Source organism: Pterocles gutturalis, unplaced genomic scaffold (assembly GCF_000699245.1).
Source record: "Pterocles gutturalis isolate BGI_N339 unplaced genomic scaffold, ASM69924v1 scaffold41751, whole genome shotgun sequence".
NCBI lineage: Eukaryota > Metazoa > Chordata > Aves > Pterocliformes > Pteroclidae > Pterocles > Pterocles gutturalis.
The window spans coordinates 1-20,744 of record NW_010104496.1 but is presented as its reverse complement, the minus strand read 5'-3'; the positions used below and the strand labels follow the sequence as shown (position 1 = coordinate 20,744).

General features: G+C 46.0%; 1 protein-coding gene across 1 annotated transcript in view; it reads right to left on the bottom strand.

Moving 5' to 3' along the window:
• LOC104471672 (myosin-IIIb-like) overlaps positions 1-18,345 on the bottom strand; it is a gene marked incomplete at both ends in the record, with an annotated part of 21,125 nt that extends 2,780 nt beyond the window's left edge. The window contains 16 exons of the mRNA XM_010087087.1: positions 227-426; positions 5,335-5,454; positions 5,733-5,798; positions 6,220-6,293; positions 7,803-7,914; positions 9,002-9,115; positions 9,404-9,469; positions 9,644-9,718; positions 10,181-10,281; positions 11,413-11,529; positions 12,730-12,838; positions 14,055-14,183; positions 14,451-14,553; positions 14,883-15,039; positions 15,497-15,599; positions 18,243-18,345. Coding sequence (XP_010085389.1) covers positions 227-426; positions 5,335-5,454; positions 5,733-5,798; positions 6,220-6,293; positions 7,803-7,914; positions 9,002-9,115; positions 9,404-9,469; positions 9,644-9,718; positions 10,181-10,281; positions 11,413-11,529; positions 12,730-12,838; positions 14,055-14,183; positions 14,451-14,553; positions 14,883-15,039; positions 15,497-15,599; positions 18,243-18,345 — 1,749 coding nt within the window. The remainder of the gene's footprint in view (positions 1-226; positions 427-5,334; positions 5,455-5,732; positions 5,799-6,219; positions 6,294-7,802; positions 7,915-9,001; positions 9,116-9,403; positions 9,470-9,643; positions 9,719-10,180; positions 10,282-11,412; positions 11,530-12,729; positions 12,839-14,054; positions 14,184-14,450; positions 14,554-14,882; positions 15,040-15,496; positions 15,600-18,242) is intronic.
• Between the last annotated feature and the right edge of the window lie 2,399 nt (positions 18,346-20,744).

The following is a 20,744-nucleotide window of genomic DNA, read 5'->3' as shown; positions in this document are numbered from 1 at the left end:
CTTTCCCTAGACCCATGTAAAGTTTCATCATTTGCATCCTGGGACAGGGAGCTCCAAGTTTCCCCCTAAGGGTTTGAATCTCACAGCCTAAAAGTGAAAGGTTATGCAGGTCACTCCTATTCCTTAAGGAGGCAAATCTTGGCAAACCCAACCTGTGCAGTCCTCCTAAGGACTTAGCTGCTTCTGCCTGAGCTCAAGCTGCAGCCACTGTGTCCAGCGCACTCACCTTCGGCTGATCATCCCATGCAGCCAGCTTGGAAAGACCCCATCATCCTGCATGACCTTCTGGGCCTCTGTCTCCTTGAACCAGCGGAGAGTTGCTCCTCTCTTGAGTTTCCTCATTTTTGCCTCTTCTCCAGCCTGTTCCTCCGTCCCCAGAACAGGGTGAGGCACAGAAGGGTCCAAGAAGTTATCAAAAGGAGTGGACTGAAAGTGGGGAGAGGAGAAAAGTGTGCATGAAAGCAAGGTCAAAGGCAAGGGACCTTTGAAGGGATCACTTTGGTGGTGATCCCATTCCTGAGTCCCTCAAGACAAGATCAGTCACAAACTATCAAATGCTGCTTCCAGTTCAAGGGTCCTGACCATGCTTTTTAATTAACCACAGTAGGAAAGGACTCTCTCACTCCTCTTAACAAGAATGACAATGTTCTCCTGGGACCACATGCAGGAGAAACTGCATGCAGAAGGTGGAAGGAGCAGGGAACCAGGACACCTGGCTAAGGGGCGCCAACCAGAGGCAATATCGCTACCTCTGTTAGCTTGCTGCGTGGCCGTGGCACTGGTGGCTGTGGTGGCTTATCAGAAGGATGCGGAGAAGCCAGAGGGCGCCTCCTTCGTGGCATGGGGACTGGAAAGGACATTCTTTCTGCAACAAGAGGAAAGAAGTAGATGAAATCTAGCATCCAACATCCATGAGATCGATCCTCCACGTGCCCAGGATAGGGACAGGCTCTGCTGCACGGAGTGTGTAGGAAAGACACAGCTTGGCACTTCCCTCAACACAGCCAGGCAAATGACCTTCACCATGCTGCATCGGCTCCCCACAGAGAAAGCTGCACTTTCAAATGCTGGAAAAGTCAGCACCTCTGTGTCCACCGCAGCAGTGGAGCCCCCAGTCCCAGAAGAGCTGAGGACAGGTCACCATCACCTGGAGCTTACAGCACTTTGAGGTGATCATCACACAAGTGGCCATACACAGGGGCGGTGGGAGTGGGAGACACTCACTCTGGGCCTCTGCTTCCACTGCCAGCTGCTGGCTTCTTTCTCTTTCTGCCTCCTCCTGTAGCCGTTTTGCCTGAGCTCTCAGCTCAGCCACCAGTTTTAGGTAACTCTTTCTGCATCTGAATCCCCTGAAAACTGTTCAGAGAAAAGCTGTGGTTAGAAAAAAAAATGCTCATCACGCCTTTGTCACTCCCTGGGGGAAACACACTGGGTGATATTACTTCACCCAGTGCAAAACCCTCAACACTTCAGTCACATTAGTAAAAAGTAATGCAGACTCTACTTAAGCAGGCAGTCAAAATGACATGAGAACTCTCTTCTACTCTCTAAGCTGCCAGATCATGGATTTAAAACAATCAAATTACAGATCTAAGCTCTCATCTCTAATGCCAAGGCACAGGATACCTAAAAAACCAAGTCTCACTGAAGGGCCTCTGTTAACCATTTTTCTCCCTGGTACCCTTCAGACACTACTCAGTAAAAGCAAAGCTCTTCCATACAGGAGACGGGATTTCCTTGGTGTCAGGCCAGCGGATAACCTTTCCCATAAGCGCCCTTCACAGGGAGCCATCAGGACCTTTAGAGACATTGCATTATCCCAGCTACTCTACCAGGTACTAAAGCACATGAACTGAAAGCCAGATTTTGTCATTTCCCCCTACCCACACATCTTCCCCACAGATGAGAACAAAGCACAGCATGTGACAGTCTGATGCTTGTCATACTGTATGGTGCATAGCTGGAAGCTGCTCAGATGCTTCAGCAGTGCAACAATCCATACAGAAGAGAAGTACAACAGAGAGGGACCAGGCAGGATAACAGCCTCCTCCTCCTGATTGCACAGTCCTCATGGAGCCTGTGCACAGGGAAGTACCGAACTGCCCACAGTGCCTGCTCTGGAGAAACAGGCTGCCAGAGCAGGAAAGGAAAGAAAAAAATAACACCAAAACAAAACTTCATGCCTTTCTGCCTGTCTCTGAAGGTAGGAATGAGATCTGCTTTGCTCATGTTCTTTTCCCTCTCCTCAGCTCAACACCACTCACAAACAAGCCCTCACTCCAGAAGACAGTCACCAGATCTTGGGATGCAGCCACATCATATGCCTGCCCTGCTCAGCCCAGTTTTCCTGCACATGTGCTTTCCCTTTCCAAAGCTCACACTGTCTGATGGCTCTCCCTGACTGAGGATGAGCACTGAGGAGGTGGGCATCTTCAGTAAGCACTCTGACTCCATAGCGCCTTGACATGGAGATAGCGCCTGGCCTCTCTGTCATCTGCAATGGTGCAATGTTGGAGCAGGGACTGGAGAAAGTTTCTTTTTGCCCTGGTCTGAGAACAGAGTTGAGGGACTGTCCTGCCCCAGTGCTCACCTTTCTGTATGACAACTGCTGCTCTCTCCAGTCGCTCCACATACTTTGCCAGCTGTTCCTGGTGCCAATATTTAAAGAAAAGTCGTGACTTCCTGAGAAGTTGGGGAGAGAAAGAAGCAGTGAGAAACAGTTTGTCTAAACTTGAATTAAATGATTCTTTGGACAGGCATTTCCTACAGCCACAAAATTCTCCCCAAAAGGAACCAGATAAGAGTCTTCATGTACAAAGTCTCTGCAGTTCAGGCCCCTCATTCCCAGCAACAGTGATCCACACCTACCCACACAGCCAGCCTGTCAGCTCTGTACTTTGCAGTATCTCCAAGCAGCTGAAAGAGAGGAAAAAAGTGAAATAAATAATTTTCCACCCAATGTGAACACCATGCAGCCAGTGGTTTTAGGCACATAGAGGGGGAGAAAATGCCTCAATCATTCTGCATTACATTCTCTGTCCCCTGTCACCTGATCACATTCAATAACTGGCTGTCAATCTGTAGTGCTCCTTAAGGTGCAGCTAGGATCACATTCAGGAACACCAGCAAACGGGTTTCCCAGAGGGAGATTTCCTTCTGGAAGTCAATTCTGCAGAGCTTATTTTATTCTCGGAACTGTTTTTCCTCATTTCATTTCCAAGATCTTTGTAGCACATAAGTGGCAAGGTCAGCACAGCAAGACTTCCAGCAGAAAGTCTATTTTCCAATTCCAGTTTCATTTTGCAGACTTTAGTGATAAAATTTGTAGAAACTCAGAAAGATTCACCAACACTTGGAACTAAATCCAATACTTTAGCTGCACCACACAGACACCTTCCTCACTCTACCTGCAAAACCATAGTGGCACCTTTTGCTAGTATCTCACACAGCAAAGCAGAAGTGGTTTTCCTTCTATCTCAGCCAACTCCTGCTGTGTCAGGATCTATATCCAAGGTAACTCTTACTATATTTGTGTCTGAAAACTGTGCTGCCTGTTTACCATCATCTGGTATGCCTTTACATATAAAAAATTCTTGGACCAGAAACATACTCTCTAGCCTGGGAGACATCAGTGCTGGCTGCTTGCTCAGCAATGTCTTTATCTTCTTCTCCCATGAGACCATCAAGAAAAAGCCTGGAGACGCACCTGGCAACTGTCTAAGCCCCTGCCATACCAAGCTCAGTGGATACCCTTGACCATTATTGTGACCCCCTAAACTGAGTGCACTAGCCAGTTCTCATTCCACAGGCTAGCACGGCTTTATAGCAATTGAACTGAATTGCTACATAGCAATTCAGGAAAGACTTCATTCATCATTGTACCAAATACTTTTTAAAACACTGCCTTTGCCTAGGAATTTGTGTTCCCCATTACCACAAAACACCATCTTCACTTTGTTCCTTTTACACAGTTTACTATGCTACCCTGAGAGCAAAAGTCACTGAACAAACTGGATTGCACTTACAAAGGAAGGGTTCCTACCTTTCTTTTGTGAGGGCAACACCTGGTTTAACTAGAAGAATTCCATATCTGTGAAAAAAAAAAACAATTCAGCAAGGTAAGAGCCTCATCATTGATTTGTTGAGGTGATCCATGACACCCTCACAGCAATCACTGTATATAGTAATCACCATATAAATAAATCACAGTCTTTCCCACTTGGCCTCCCACCCAGCAAACAACCCCATGATCTCAGGTACGTGAACTGTAAAGAGCCAGTTTCACTCCCTACCCATATCTAGTTACCAGGGTCACTTCCCTAACAATACCTAACAAGGAACATTCTGAAGTTTTAACAAACCTTTCAGCAAATTCCTCAAATGAGGGTCTCCAGGAGAAACCATCTCTTCGGATACGGATTGTCTCCAGCAGTCCATTGTACCTGAGCTGAAGCAGCATCACAAAGAAACAAACAAGAACACATCATAAGAACACCAGTTTGTTCCTCTGCAGACAGAAATTCCTTCATTCAGCACTAAACTTCTCTAGTTCAAAATGAAAATGTTTCTGAAAAACGTTCTTTGGTTAAAGACTGAATTTACCACATCCTGTAACTCTGATGATTAACCACTCTCAGTTAAAAGCTGGAAACCACAAAAACCAATGACTGAAGTAACTTCACTTTCCAGCCATGGGTACTGCTCTGCCTCCGTCCCTTAGAGGACAGCCTTTTAATTCCAAATCTGGACACAGAAGTACTCTGAGACACAAATGAACTTCCCTCTTAATCCTCTCCTTTCTTATATACATTAAACAGACCACAGAGCTTTCTGAACTCTTCTAATAATTTTCAGTATTCTTTACAGTGTCTGGATTTCAGACCTGACACAATATCCAAAGACAGTCATATTAGCACTTATCAGCTCCTGTCAAAGCGATCCCATCTTAGGTCCTATTCAGAGTTGCCCTGGCTGATGGGTGAGAACAGTCTCCTTCAGGAGGCATGATTTTTCATGGAGAAGTAGTGTCTGTACCAGTCCCCATGCAGGAGGTGCAAAGATGAATCCTAGCACCTGGCATGCAGATCTCACAGAATTAATGAAAAAGAAACGTAAGAGAACTAAGATTGCAAAACCTGGACCTAGCAGTCTCTGTCACAAAAACAACCAAGTACCCAGAATAATTACATGCATAAAGAGTGTGCCTACTCTTTCTCCTGCAAGGGGAGACACAGACCAGTCAGTTTCCAGCTATTTCTACAGCCTTTGGGTGGGGTCTGCCCTCTCCACTGAGAGGTAGCAGAAGTACCTGGAAGGGACACTGCTTTTCCTCACCTGCTGCAGCATCACCTGGCTGTCCACCACACCTGGCTCCTTCTGGCTGTTGGGCTTTATACAGCGCACAAAGTGCGGGTTGGCAGAATACATCTTCTCCATAAGCACCATCAGGGAATGCTGGTGAGGGCAGAGAAATATCAATAGTCCAGCAAGCCAAAGCACTGCCAGAGCCCAGCATGCAATATCCTGCACTGAGAACTGTTTTCCCACCCCACAGCAACTTCCTGGCCTCTGACAACAACCAGGTGACTCCCACCAAGATCAGCTGTGTTTGGCACCCAGAAAAACCCCTGTCTACATGCTGGATGCTTTAACTATGCTTAGCAGCCTGGAAGCTCCAAAGAAAATATCACTGCACTCATCTCAAGGGCTACTGCAGGGCAGCCATACTTTACCCGGAACTGAGCTCCGGCAGACTGTTTTCTTGTGCTGTTGAACTTGTTGTCTGATCCTGGTATGACCTGAAACCAAACCCAAACAAAAGGATTACCCCTGGAACCAAAGAACTCTGCTGGAAAGCAGATGGCAAAATGGCGAGATAATGGATTTCAGGGGAGGGAAGCCAAGTTAAACGTATCAGGAAGAAGCAAGCAGGAAACCCAGTAAAAAACAAAGGAGAAATTGTTACAACCAGGTTGCTATCTGCTCTTATTTTCAACCAATTTCTGTCTGCTCTCATTTTCATCCAGTTTCTCAAGTAGTAAATATCACGCAACTATGCCATCATTTATTAATTGCCAAATGGACCTGAAGTGCAATACCTTGGCTTTCACATGAGGCATCAGTGTCCCCGTCCTGGAGATAGTGGCTGGAGGAAAAGAGACAATAGTTGATTTTATACCTTTGCTCCCAATCAACCACATCTAAATATTCAAACCTCACTTCAAACAAGTCTTCTCGAGACTGAATCACAGACAGGGTGATAGGTTTCACCACACAGAAATACAAGGAAAGACCTAAAGAAAGGGAGAAGGAAATGCAAATACATGAAGCATACAATGCATTCAATATTATTTTCTGCCACTGAGAAGACAAGGCAATCAGCTTATTGAACAACCCTAAATGACCTTCAAAAGAAAGATCATCAACAGGTATTTAATAACACAGAAAAAAAGTAAAGATAGCAAATGGGAAGCTCAGCTACAGCAGTCAACACGGGAGGTTATATAAAGTCAGATGGCTTAAAACTAATTCAGTCACAAGATGAAAAGTTCAGGGAAGTTGAATTTACTGAAGGATTTAATGACAGTTTTGCAGACCCTTGATGTGTCTCATGTGAATCATAGAATCGCAGAATGGTTGAGGTTGGAAGGGACCTCTGGAGGTCTGCTGGGCCAACCCCTTTGCTCAGAAGGGCCACCTTGAGCTGGTTGCCCAGAACTGGACAAACAATCTGCACTGAGAACAGGTTATCTCCAGTGTTTATGGGCTTTCAAAGAGTTGGGACTAGACTAAGTATCTTGAGTAACAGTGTGGCAGTGCTAACAAAGAAAGATACTATTGAGCAGAAGAGATGAAAAACACAGCAAGGAATAGGAATGAAATTCATCAGTTACTTGTAAATCCCAGAAAGTGGCTTGGACTGAACAGCAAAAGAAAAAAAATTCTGCAGGAGCACTCTGTTCAGCCAGAAAAATTCCAAGGAAGCATCAACCTGACTTTTCTTTAAATGTTTACTTTCACAGAAGCCTTGGAGACTCTGAGGGCTTATCGATAACTGGAAAAAGGGAGTGCAGTGGTGGGAAAAAAATAAGGCATGACCTTAAAGAGTTTTTTAACAAGTTGAAAAACAAGCTGTATTTGAAAAGGGTAATCTCTACACTCATTGCTTGTGGCTCTACAGCACTCTATTTTCAGTGTGAACAGATAGAAGCTACGATCTTGTCCAGCTTCACTTCTAGACCAGAAAAGAGCACATGCAAAGGGCCAGTGGAGACAGTCCTGCACTGGTCCTGGAGAAGATGGGCTATCTGAGCACTGGCTAATTCTCTGGAAGAGGATACAACCAGCCTTGCTTTCCAGCCATGGTCAAACCAAAAGAAAATCTACTGGGTAAATCCCAGGAGGTCTTCCTGGTGGGAAAACTAACACCCTGCTTCAGCAAAAATACAGCAATTAACCAAAAACTGATCCCTGAAAGGTCAGGCTCTGCTGTAACTAGCATCTGTAGAGAAGGCCAGGCTTGTGGTCAGAACTATGCCTGTGCAATTGCCCTTCAGTTCCACAGGAGGAACACCTCTGAAGGCTACTCCTGCTATCATGCCTACATACCAGGGAAAATGAACAGCGCCCACAGCTTGGTATTTGTCAGCAGGCCCACTCCAACCTACAGCCTTCCCAGAGTCTCCCTGCAGCTACCAGCTGTGAAACACATTCATACTACATGAGCCTTATCCCCACACTTAGCTCTTGCCAAGGTGGGCCTTGTTTCATGTGGGATGCCCTGTCGTAGCAGAGGGACTTGCCTGTGAACAGCACACTGAGCAAGGGGGTGACGCTGTTGATGAAGAGACCGCAGACATTGGCTGGCAAGGTGTCTCTGTTCTTCTCTAGAAAGCCCTCAGCAGTATATTGTACCTAGGGGAAAGGGCAGCAGGTCACTAGGGCCAGCAGTCCTTACAGGCTTGCTGTGAAAGCCACCTCCACAGCTTGCCAGGAGCAACTGTTAAACTGAATGTACACTAGCTTGCACGTGAATTCTGTAAATACATATGCACCCCATTCAGATGCAAATCCTGAGGAACAAAACCCGGCAGATGGCACTGAGGCATTAGAACTGCAGGACTGCAGCGTAACATGGAGACATCCACCTTTTCTTGTTCTTTCCTTGATTATGAAGTCTCATTTACTTCTGGTTTATGCTTCACTGTTTTCCTTGCTCTCCCACTGTGCCCTTTGAATAGGCTTCCATCCTGTTGTCAGGTATCCCTTTGATTCTCTTGCTCCTGTCCTTTCTCATCTCCAGCCTGCTGCTCTCCTTTCTATGTTAGGTGTTAATTTTTGTAATAAAGAATGTCACAAGTAATAACTTAGTCAACAGTGGTGAGATTAGTTTACTAAATTGCACATTACAATGACCTGTATCATCACGTCTGCTCCTGCTCCAAAAATCATCTCCAATTAACTCAATGTATTTGGGCCAATGCTTTCAAAACTGGTGGCAGTAAGGTTACATGCCACAGTCCTAAACCTCAAACTGCTTAGATACCATTGAATGTATGCATAAGTGCCTTCACTTTCAAAGCATTCATTACCTGGCTGCTCTCAGTGTGTTCCCCAGTGTTTGCAATAACATAGTGGCTACTGTGCACTGGAACCCAAAAGGTGAAGGTAAAGCCTTTAGACTGTCCTTTGGTGCTGCACAGGGCTTTTCTTTTTTAAAGGACTATTTTAAGACTAGAGCTCCAATAGAATGGTGAGGAGTACAGCAGATTCTTCTAATAACCTATGCTTCCCAGAGGTAGCCGCACTTTCCTCAGAGGTCCCCTCTTCTTATACCTTCTACGAAAATCCCAGGGAATCCTAGAAGGCAACTCCATGGGAACACATCACTTCTGTTATATCAGTTGGAGGATATACTCCTTAACATCAAAACCTTATTTGTCAAGCAACAACCCCCCTCCTACATACATTACAACAGCATTCTTCTGCAAACAGTACATACTTTCCCAGCATAGTGAATGATGCTGAAGGCCAAAACATGGCCTCGGCCTGGCTGGAAGTGTGAATTCCCCTTGAAGCTGCTGTTCAGTTTATCCACAAATGTCTTATCAGTTGCCTACAAGAAAGCAGATTTCATAATCAAACAATAAGGCTGCAACAGAGACCTGATCAGAGTACATGGAAGCAAAACAATGTGTTGGAAGTGGCCTTGGCTGTGCAATAGTTTTGTACTATACTCTGACTCTCCTTGGGGATGCAAGTATCGTTAGACTGTCCCTGATCTGTCTGTCCTGTCTTGTCAGTCACACATGGGAACAGTCCAACATAAAAGCACTCTCTGCAGCCCAGATATTTATTGCTACATGCCCCACACTATTTCCTCTGCCTCCCATCTCACGCATACCTGAGGGAATGCACTCTGCTCATCCAGAAGAGACAGGAGCCCAAGTGGCTTGGCCAGGAGCAGATTCTGTGGGAAAGGAGACACATTACACGCATCTAAAGCAGTACAAGGCATCCAGTTTCACCTACACCACCCTTTGAAGAGGTTTGTCACAGGTGCATCTCCTCCCCATGACAGAAAGAGCAAGACTCCACTCCCAGCTGGATGGAACAATTATCTTTTGTCAGTCCTCTCACTCACCAGAATAGGTTCATTATTGTTGAATGTGATAGTCTCCCAAGGCAGCTCTTCTTCCTTATAGGCAGCCTGCTCCAGCTGGAAAATGTGCTGAAACAGAAAAAAAAGAGGTTGGAGCACCCAGCAGACTTAGTCCGACAACCCTGAACATCTTCCTTCCTGCACTGAACAGAGGACAGAAGCGTGACTCTCACCCCTGGCATGAGATCCAAGGTGAAACTGCTGTTCTGCATGCTCATCCATAAGCCTGTTACTCACTGATGCTGGTGCATAAAGCAGAAATGCTTCTCCGTGTGAAAGTGTCTCTGCTCTACCAACTCTGGTTACTGCCTGACCCTTCTACTTCTTCCTTCCCAGCCACAGTGGCTTCCCTGCCACAGCAGGGAAGGTTGCTGCTCTCTACCCTGCTTCACTCATCACCATTTCTGTCCTTCCAGGCAATAGACCTGCTTTTTTCCCCAAGCTCTCCGTCATAGGTGAGACAGATCCGTGCTCTGCTTTCTCTGACACACAAGGTGAGATAACTCACAGCAGACTTACATGATTGAAGAAGTGCTGCAGCTGCTCATTGGCCAAGTTTATGCAAAGCTGTTCGAAACTATTCACTGCAAAGTTTTCAAATCCAAAAATATCCAAGATACCTAAAAAAGAAAAGATGAACACATCATTGAGCCTGCAGACAGCTGCATACCCCAACACACAACTAAATCTCCCATCACCCAGCTCCTGTGGCACAGGAAACCCCAGTCAAGTCACCAGTGGCACCTCTCTCATAACCTGCCTTGGAGAACTAGTTAGGAGAAGCCCCACTCCCACCCTTGGCTCCTCTGCAAAGCTGGAGTGCCCCAGAAGTACAGCCTCACAGTTGCTTCAGACCATCCAGCTGCTCAGAGTTGTTCAAGGCCCTACAGACTTCATGCTGCTGACTACTATCTCCAACATGATCACATCTTTGATAAGAGATCCCTGCACATAATCTGTATGAAACCTCATACTGTGCCTTTGCAAGCAGCCCTGCGGAGAAGGCCTTGGGGCTCCTGGTGGACAAGAAGCTGGACATGAGCCAGCAGTGTGCGCTTGCAGCCCGGAAGGTCAGCCATGTCCTGGGCTGCATTAAAAAAGGGGTGGCCAGCAGGGAGAGGGAGGTGATTGTCCCCCTCTACTCTGCTCTTGTGAGACCCCATCTGGAGTACTGTGTCCAGGCCTGGGGTCCCCAGCACAAGAAAGACGTGGAGCTCTTGGAACGGGTCCAGAGGAGGGCCACAAAGATGATCAAAAGGCTGGAGCACCTCTCCTATGAAGAAAGGTTGAGGGAACTGGGCTTGTTTAGCTTGGAGAAGAGAAGGCTCCGGGAAGACCTCATTGCGGCCTTACAGTACTTGAAGGGAGCCTATAAACACAAGGTGGAGTGACTGTTTACAGGGGCTGATAGTGACAGGATGAGGGGGAATGGTTTTAAACTAAGGGAGGGAAGATTTAGGTTGGATATTAGGAGGAAATTTTTCACTCGGAGGGTGGTGAGGCACTGGAACAGGTTGCCCAGAGAAGCTGTGGATGCCCCATCCCTGGAGGCATTCAAGGCCAGGCTGGATGGGGCCCTGGGCAGCCTGCTCTAGTAGTTGGCAACCCTGCCCACAGCAGGGGGTTTGAAACTAGATGATCCTTTAAGGTCCTTTTCAACCCAGGCCATTCTATGATTCAATGATTTCCTTCATTGTGGTTGAAGGACACACATTTGAGGACAGAACAGGAGCAAGGCAGGCAGAACTCACCTATCTCCTTCAGCTCCACCTCAGGATCCACATTCTCAGCCAGGAGCTCATTGATCTTGCAAACAATCCAGCCAAATACTCGGCCATATGCCACCTTTGCAATGGAGTCCCGAGCATCTGCACAGAGAGAACAACAGCAGCTCACTGAAGGGCTCCAAGGAGAGTAGGGTGTACAGCACAAAAGCTGGCTCATTACATTCACCTCTAGCAACAAGTGTTTAGTGTCTAGTCATTGATGAAGCTATTTGAAAGATCAGATAACCATTACATATCTGTCTGATCATCCTTGCCCTCTGCTTGCTCACACAGAGCTCTTTCATTCCAAAACCTTCACAAGCTTTCTATAAGATCAGATATGACGTACTAGGGCACTTGTGACACCACCTAAAATGGAAAATTTAATTTCCAAAAAAGTCTAGCCACTTTTTAGAATATCCAGAGACTTGCTTTCTCCTCTGCAAGTCTATTGAGTATGGATCACCTCACTGCTAAACCAAGCAAGAGGCTCTGAAGTTGTACTTGGAAAATTGAATAGTTCTGTTCCTCCTAGCCCACAGCTGCATGTGGGCAAGGGGAGGATGCAATTGATGGAAAGCTTGCTGACATTCTAAGAAAAAAGCGACCAAATAAATATGACCCACTGCCTGATGCACCTACTGATGGGAGACGTTTATTCTATTGTCTAGAGAGATGCAAAAGAAGACATTTGGGAAACAGAACTAGCTAATTCACCATTGTCAGTTTTTTATTTTAAGCAATAATCCAGAATACTTGGGATTTCATGCTTTTAAAACATCTTTTATTTTAACTGAACTTTTTTGTGCACATTATCTTGAATTATTTTCTTTTCCTATTGAAAAGAAAAATAACACCTTGTGCTTGTTACTTTAACATACTTTCCTTTCATCTCAATCCTTCCCTGATACTGTTTATCTCATTGATTCTCTCAGTTATTTGTCTGCTACCTAGAGCTTTGCACACTGCTAGCACTCTGCAACAGAGCCTTCCCCTCTTTTGTACAAATACCTACAGTTTGCTTTTAGGCTTGACTGAGGCAGAAAGCAAGGCTAATTCCTTGGTTTCTCATTTAATCTCTGCAGTCTCCTGGAGATCACACAAAATCAGCATTCACGGTCCTACATGTCACTAAGAGACTAAACAGATAAACATTGGTATACAGACCTCTCTACAGATGAATGAAGGGGCACAGACAGACATCTTTGTTCCGCACAAGTTACACATGTGTGGGGATACCCTTTCATCAGATATGGGTGAGTCTTTCTAGCCAGCACATCTGCAATTCATTATGTTTCTTACCTTCTGCTTGCTGCTGGGTGTGAAAACGCTGAATCTGCTCGCCTCGGGTCACTGACATAGTACAAATAAGGCATTTTAGCAGTTCATCTTCCTGGACTCCAAACTGACCCTGGGAAAGAGGAAATGGATGAGGACAGTCAACAATAAGCCCTTATTGTACATGTGGGGATCGTATTTCCTTGCATCTGTGTGACACCCTGTGTAACGGGGTCATGATTCAGATTAAGGACTTTGAGCTCTGCTGTAAAATAAGCACTACTGTTACTATCTTGCAGCACTGGAGTCAGACGTTAGCTCCAAGATCTGCATTATGCCTACAGTGACCAAACCAACTCTTGTGCTCTTTCTGAAATACTTTCTGTTTTGCTCTCCCAGTGCTGCCACCTTTCACATCCTTTGGGAGCCACACCAGTCCCTGCCGAATGGTTTAATGATTTATTGAACAGCACCACACGGAGGTGACTGTGCAGGCACTGACAGTCGGAGCTTCAGCAGGCATCAGTGTCACATGAACCCACAAGAGACAGGAAACAACAGGAACGCATACACAACTGAACCCCTCAGTAATTCCCCTCTCGTGGGCAAAAAACCAAGGAGCAGACTTTAAGAACTAAGACAAAAAGAAGCTGGCTGGTGAACAGATGTAGGTGGTTGTTTCAGGTATGGTGTAGGAGGGAAACAAGCAAAGAGGTGACAGTGAAACCAGAATGCTGGGATTTCAAATAGGTCAAAATAAAAAGATATCAAAAAGGCAGAAATACATTACATTTTTCTGTTCTGTGTTGTTAACAAAGCAGGAAAATGTATCCATGCCATATAATAAAAATGTGATGGCCCTGGGGAATGTATACTTCTTAATTTGTGAAAATTTAATGTGAAATAGTAGAAAGTTTAATTCTGGATAACAAAAATTGATAGCAGCTAAGGAGCTATCTTTGGACAAGATATGTCGAAAACACAGAACTAGTGTTCAGATACTGCACATCTCAATTTCTCCAAGGCATCACCACACTTAGTAACGTGTAACACTTAATTTTAAAAAGCCTGTATCACATGAAGTCAACAAGGCATGTGTGATATCACCATACACAAGACACTGGTTCTAGACACATAAGAAATAGAAGCTGGGAAGTGTCTCTTTGGGAATGAATAGCAGCGAACACAAATTCAGTCATGGTGTCGTACTGGCCACTTCTGGAAAAAACTCCTTGTTCTTCAGGAGCCCTCACACTCTGAGGCAGAAACTTTATCTGGGAACGGTTCTGGGAAATGTGGGAACCAGCATCATACCCATAAAGTTTCTGTCAGCTCTTCTTGTGACTCACCGCTGCAGCCTTCAGCCATCCCAGGGAAGCTTCACTCACTTTTACAGACCCATTCCTCTCCTCAGGCTCAAAGGTCACATTGCCCAAAGACAACACACCAGCCAAGATAGCCTGCATGTCCACTTGCTCCTAAAATACAAAAGAAAGGTGACTGAAAACCTATCAGTGTGTCCCATATACAAAACAGAGGCCCCAGAAGTTGGAGAGGTGAGGGAAAAGGCACAGGCACCCAGTGGGAAAAGGCTCCACACAGTGTCTGACAGACTCAGGTGTTTTGGAAGCAAAATGGAAAATACAGAGAGGAGAGGAACAGGACTGAGCCTGAAAACAGCAGCCAGAAAGAAACCCCATGCCTGCAGGAAGTTCAGACAGAAACTAAATGACCCCAGAACTGACCTGTTCTTGGAAGCCCACCATGTCAAGGGCATTGCACACCTCTTGGTATTTGTGCTTCCAGTGCTGAGCTACATCCTGTGTACCAAATCGTCCACTTATGTACCTGAGAAATGATCACACAATCAGCACAGCACATCAGTCCTACCCCAAAGGAACAAAGGTGATCAGCAGCAGTGGAGACATGAAAGGGAAGAAAGTTTTACAAGGTAATGCAACAAAGAAGAGACTCTAGACCTCCTAGATTCCATGATGGCCTGTAAGATCTCTTGATGCAGAACCATGCAGACCCCACTCCAGCTTCCCTTCGTTTGTTTACCTGTTTATCTGTTATCCACAGATAGAGCCACAGGGCAGAGGCATAGGCTCCATTATGTTGCTTTCCCCTCCATCCCCCATCATGAAGACTAATACTAGGGTCTGCCTTTGAAGTACCTGTAGAGTGAAGGATCCAATAGCCCATACATCTCCCTTTCCTCCGAGGAGAGTCCAGCAAACATGTAGTAGAAGATATGGAAATTCCTCTCCCCAGTATCTTGTTGCACTACCCGTGACTTCTCTAACAGGTACTCACTCAGCTTTGCACCTCGCACTGCACACAAGAAGGTGACAAGGTAAACTTTGCACCTGTGGACATGAAGCCAACTTAACTGTCACCCTACTTGGTGACAAGAGCACGTAATTGTCTAAAATAACTTTCTTGTGTACAACATCCTCTACTGCCCAGCACAGTGGAAATGGCCTTCTCCATGCTTCCCATCTTAGAATTGTCTGGTGACATTCTTCAGAAGCAACCAAGGATTCTGGAACCATAGAGTATTAGTGAGACCTCCCCTGCAACAGCACCCCCACATCCTTCCTGTACTCACGCACTGCTCAAACACAGGCCCTATCCTACAGCTGTGGTTACTGTAGGATTTTACTTAATTGCACACCCCTCCCACAGGGAGTCAATTGTCAAGATTTTACCCTGCACAAGTTCTAGCTACTCAGATCACTCCCTCTGGTGTCTAACCACCCCCCAAACTAGTAATTGCCCTTGATTTTACCTGTATTTTTCTGGAAACGCAGCTGTATGTATTTTCCAAAGCGGCTGCTGTTGTCATTCATCACAGTCTGGGCATTGCCAAAAGCTTCAAGCAACGGATTTACCTAAAACAAATGAGCAACAAGCATTCTTCAAATTAAGTGATCCAATTTAACTTACTTGGAAAAGTTTAACTTTAGCATTTACTATTCAGTATTGAGCTGGAATAGGAAGCACTCCATAGTACTCAAGAGCATCTATTTTATCATATCCTGAATAAAGGAACTGAGAGAGGCAAATATAACAAAGACTAAGCAGCATGAGATTACAGAAAATAAGCACAATCAAACTGATTTGATCTCAGTAATATCACTGACTCATTTGTTAAAAGATAAGGTTGGTATAACGGATTTCCACAAAGCATCTGACATGGTATCACCAGCTAATTTGATTGCTATACTACAACAAAAAACAAGGTAAACATGGCACTCAGTAAATGTAAGCATGATAACTCAGCTACTGAAATTTGTAGACAGATGTGCTGATTTTGGCTGGGATAGAGTTAATTTTCTTCACAGTAGTATGAAGGTATGTTTTGGATTTGTGCTGAAAAGTGTTGATAATAATACAGAGATGTTTGTGTTACTGCTGAGCAGTGCTTACATGGAGTCAAGGCCTTTTCTGCTTCTCACACCACCCCAACAGCAAGTAGGCTGGGGGTGCACCACAATTTGAGGGGGTACACAACTGGGACAGCTGACCCCAACTTTTCCCCATATAAAACTGGGGGAAGAAAGAAGTGGGCTCGTTTGGAATGATCGTGTTTGTCTTCCCAAGTCACCATTACGCATGATGGAGCCCTGCTTTGCCAGAGATGGCTGAACATCTGCCTGCCAATGGGAAGTAGTGAATGAATTCCTTGTTTTGCTTCGCTTGCATGCATGGCTTTTGCTTTACCTATTAACCTGCCTTTATCTCAACCCATGAGTTGTCTCACTTTTACTCTCCTGATTCTCTCCCCCATCCCACTGGGGGAAGAGTAAGTGAGCAGCTGCATGGTGGAAAGTTGCCACCCGGGGTTAAACCATGAGAGGGTTAAGGCTCTGGACAGTGAATTATAAAGAAACTAACAGAAAAATCAGACCAGCTTGGTAAACTGGATGCAAATAAGGTCAAGTGATAATTTTTTCACATTTGAGCAAAGAATGCATGCTGACTGGAAGAACGTTGCCAGCAGGTTCTCAGAAGGGAGCACAGGCATTCATCTCGGATCCACCGCAGATCGATACCACACTGAAATAACATGCCATGCCAAAGCATGGCACAGTGTATTGGGTTTACGTGGTAACGTTTTGGTAGCAGTTGGAGCTATAGAGGTGGGTTCTGTAAGAAGATGCCAGAAGCTTCCCCCATGTCTGAAAGAGCCAACACCAGCTGCATCCAAGATGGACCTGCCATTGGCCAAAGCTGAACCCACCAGCAGCATTGGTAGTGCCTCTGTGATAACATACCTAAGAAAAGGTAAAAACTGATCCACAACATCAGCTGGGGGAGAAGAGTGTGCATATGTGAGAGAAACAACTCTGCAGACACCAAGGTCAATGCTGAAGGAGGGGAGGAGGTGCTCTGGGTGCTGGAGCAGAGGTTCCCCTGCAGCCCATAGTGCAGCCCATGGTGAGGCAGCTGTGCCCCTGCAGTCATGGAGGGTAACGGGGGAGCAGAGACCCACCTGCAGCCTGGGGAGGACCCCACAACAGAGCAGGTGGATGCGCCCCAAAGGAGGCTGTGACCCCATGGAGAGCCTGCACTGGAGCAGGCTCCTCGCAGGTCCTATGACCCCATGGAAAGGAGCCCACATTGGAGCAAGTTTGCTGGCAGGACCTGTGGCCCCATGGGGGACCCACACAGGGGACCCACATGGGAGCAGTCTGTTCCTGAAGGACTGCACCCTGCAGAAGGGACCCATGCTGGACCAGTTAATGAAGAACTGCAGTCATGGGAAGGACCCACACTTGGGAAGTTCATGGAGGACCGTCTTCTGTGGAAGGGATCCCACACTGGAGCAGGGGAAGAGCAGAAGCAGGAAGGAGCAGCAGAGACAATGTCTGATGAACTGACTGCAACTCCCACTCTCTGTCCCCTGTGCCACTCAGGGAGAGGAAGCAGAGAAACTGTGAGTGAAGCAGAGCCTGGGAAGAAGGGAGGCGTGATTTAGTCTTTTTTCTCATTATCCTACTCTGATGTTAACTGTCAATAAATTAATTTTCCCCAAGTCAAGGCTGCTTTGCCTGTGACAGTAATTGCTGGGTGATCTCCCTGTCCTTATCTCTACCCATGAGCCTTTTGTCATATTCTTCTCTCCCTGCCTACAGGAAACCTGAAAACAGAGACTTTAAAATGAAGTAGCCTGAGAACTTACTCTACTTAGTCAATCACATGGAAGGTTAAAGTATGATTTGCTCAAAAAACCTCACAACTTGTTGGGGATCAATTCAAGTGGAAATACTTCAGACTGAAGAGACAAGTATGTTTCAAAATCTGCTAGCACAGGTATGTGAAAATAGCAAAGATGAAGTTAGCCAGTCAGCAGGTATGTGCCTGACAGTAAGTATAAGTAGCCAAGAAAAGCTGACTGAAGGCTGTGTTGATTTCCCATCCCTGTGTACCATTAAATCAAGACTTCATCAGCAGGCTTCCTGAGCCTAACACAAGCTGTCTTGCAGCAGTGTTGCGTCTGCATCTTCAAGCACCATCCTGTAATGACCTACCTGAAGGATCTGCTGCTCAAGCTGGGAGTTGCCTTTGCACAGGTTCATTATGTGCTGCAACAATAGCTTTGTACTCTCTGTTTTCCCTGCACCGCTCTCTCCACTGCCAAAAAAAAAAAAAAAAAAAAAAGGCAAAGGAAATTTCATCAGCTGTGAAGTATAGTTGTTCTGACCCTTACATCATAGTGCCCCATCACTTGAGAGCGCTCTCCTGTTCAAGAGTTTCACAACTTTTTCAGCTACACTGCACATGTGAGTACAAACTTGCACCAAAGCGTTACACAGCATGTTCCACAAGGTTCTGATTCCTCCCCAGGGGAATATTTCCCTATCCGCAAGGAAGTACAGATACACCTCATGCCATCACTTCTGGATAGGGTGCACTGGACAGACCATTTGCTTAGCTTCTTAAGAAAAAAATATACCTAACTTCTGGAAAACAACCTCCTTGAAAGGTGATTTGATACATCAACTCTCCCAGATACGCTGGAGTCGGCAGCTTTCTCTTCCTTCAAAGAGATTCACCCCACCCATATCATATCCACAACTGAGGACTGATCTTGAGATACTGAGGTAATCTCAAATTTCAGGTGCTTCACATGTTCACACGCATCAGCCAAGTGAGAACGTGGGCACACCGCCGCAGAGCCACATACCCACAGCAGCAACGGTGCACGTCACTCTGCCGTCATGCGTACCCGGCACCTCCACCTCCAAGTCAAACAAACAGCACTCGGAAAGTGCAGTTTCCCCTGTCTTGGGAGGCGGAATGTACAATCAGTGAGACAACGTGTCCTTGACTGACAAAATCATACTGGCAGAGAACGTCAGCATATGCACAGAAAAAAAAAATCCAGGAAACGCTGAAGGTATATTTGAGGGCAGGTCTCATTTCCACAGTCGACCTTTGAGTATCTGATGTGGCTTTACTGGTTTGTAGCTCCCAGCAGCCCTGCGCTTCGGATCAAGTATGTGTCATAGGTGGCTAAATACCTCAAATACTGCAACAGATACCTGATCTCAAGGACAGACCAGGCCATCACCATCCAAATACACACAAACAAAATAAGACCATTTTGCCAGTTGAGAACATGCCATCCAGACAGTGCCCCCTGCTCAGTATACAAGACTTTTTTTTGTTTTCAGTGATAGTCTAACAGGAGTGACTTTGTCCTCCCCCTCCGCCACAACTTTACTCATGCCAGGTAATCTTATAAGTGTTTCACCACTTGCAGAGAGCAAAACCACAAACTTCCTCTGCCAGCAACACACAGACCATTTAATAGTGTTCCAAGATGCACAGGAGTAGCTCAGACTCTCATCTCTGAGACCACAAAGTGCTGGCAGAAAACAATCAGACCAATGACTTCTTGTCAAACGCCCACAGGTTACTCTTTCTTGTCTTCCATCTCCCAAGACAAATACTATGACTGTTCTCCATCCCTAGGAGCCCTGTCAGCACCACCTCTTCCATCTGCTGGCTCCATTTCTCACAACGGCCACCACTTCATGAGAGCACTTCATGTAAAGCACAGGCACTGATGGCCTGCAGGCTAGAGAAATTAGTGGGGCTCAAGTGACACTCAAGGTCAGCTCCCAGTCCCACCACAACACTCAGTAGTGATTCAGCAAGTCATTTCCACACCATGTAGACTGAAAATACTGACAAAATGACCAGAAGGCCAATATAAAGAAAGGAATATTAAATCAAACAAGCCAGCAATTAACATTTTAACTGTGATGACATTTACACTGTTCTCTACGATAGCCAGAACAGGCAGTTAGTGTTTTAAGGCTTTCTCCTTGACGCTGTTTGAGGCTTCCTCTGCGAGTTGATGTTGTTTGAGGCCTTCTCTACTAGTTGATGCGATCTGCTGCCCTGCACAGTTTCAGCAAAACAACAGTGACATCATGGAGTGAAATGCTTGTGACACCAGTATGCTCTTTGGTTATAACAGCCCATTTTTTTCCCTTCTAGTGCACAGAACTTCCCATGGCAATAAGATTTTCCCTGACCAGATTTGCAAAGGTCATAGGGCAAAAATGCTTCTGTTTTTCTTTCTCCTGCTCTTTGGCTATATATGGGAAGCTCTGCTTGGTGAAACCAGCTTCCTTTCATTATGTATAACCTTTATTACCGCAGTTACGGTGACAGTTCTTTCACCAAAGACGACCACCCAATGGCTTTCCCCAGAGATAGTTAAATCTTTTCAACGCCACATCCCTCCAGAAGCAAATCTGACATATTTCGCTGCATTTCCACCATTGTCAGCAGAGCTGCTCCAGGAAAACCAGCTTTGCCACACACCTCTGTTCGCGACCTGCTGGCTCTCCTGTCCCAAAAGCTGACAGGTTGGGAAGACCAATGCCTGGCAAGTGCAGCTGGGTTTTTGCCTCACCAACAGCGCTGGAGATGAAATTGCCTGAAACTCCAGCGGGGAGAGCCCGGGGAGAGCCCGGGAAGAGCCCGCTGGCTGCCGCCCGGCCCCCGGCCCTGCCTGG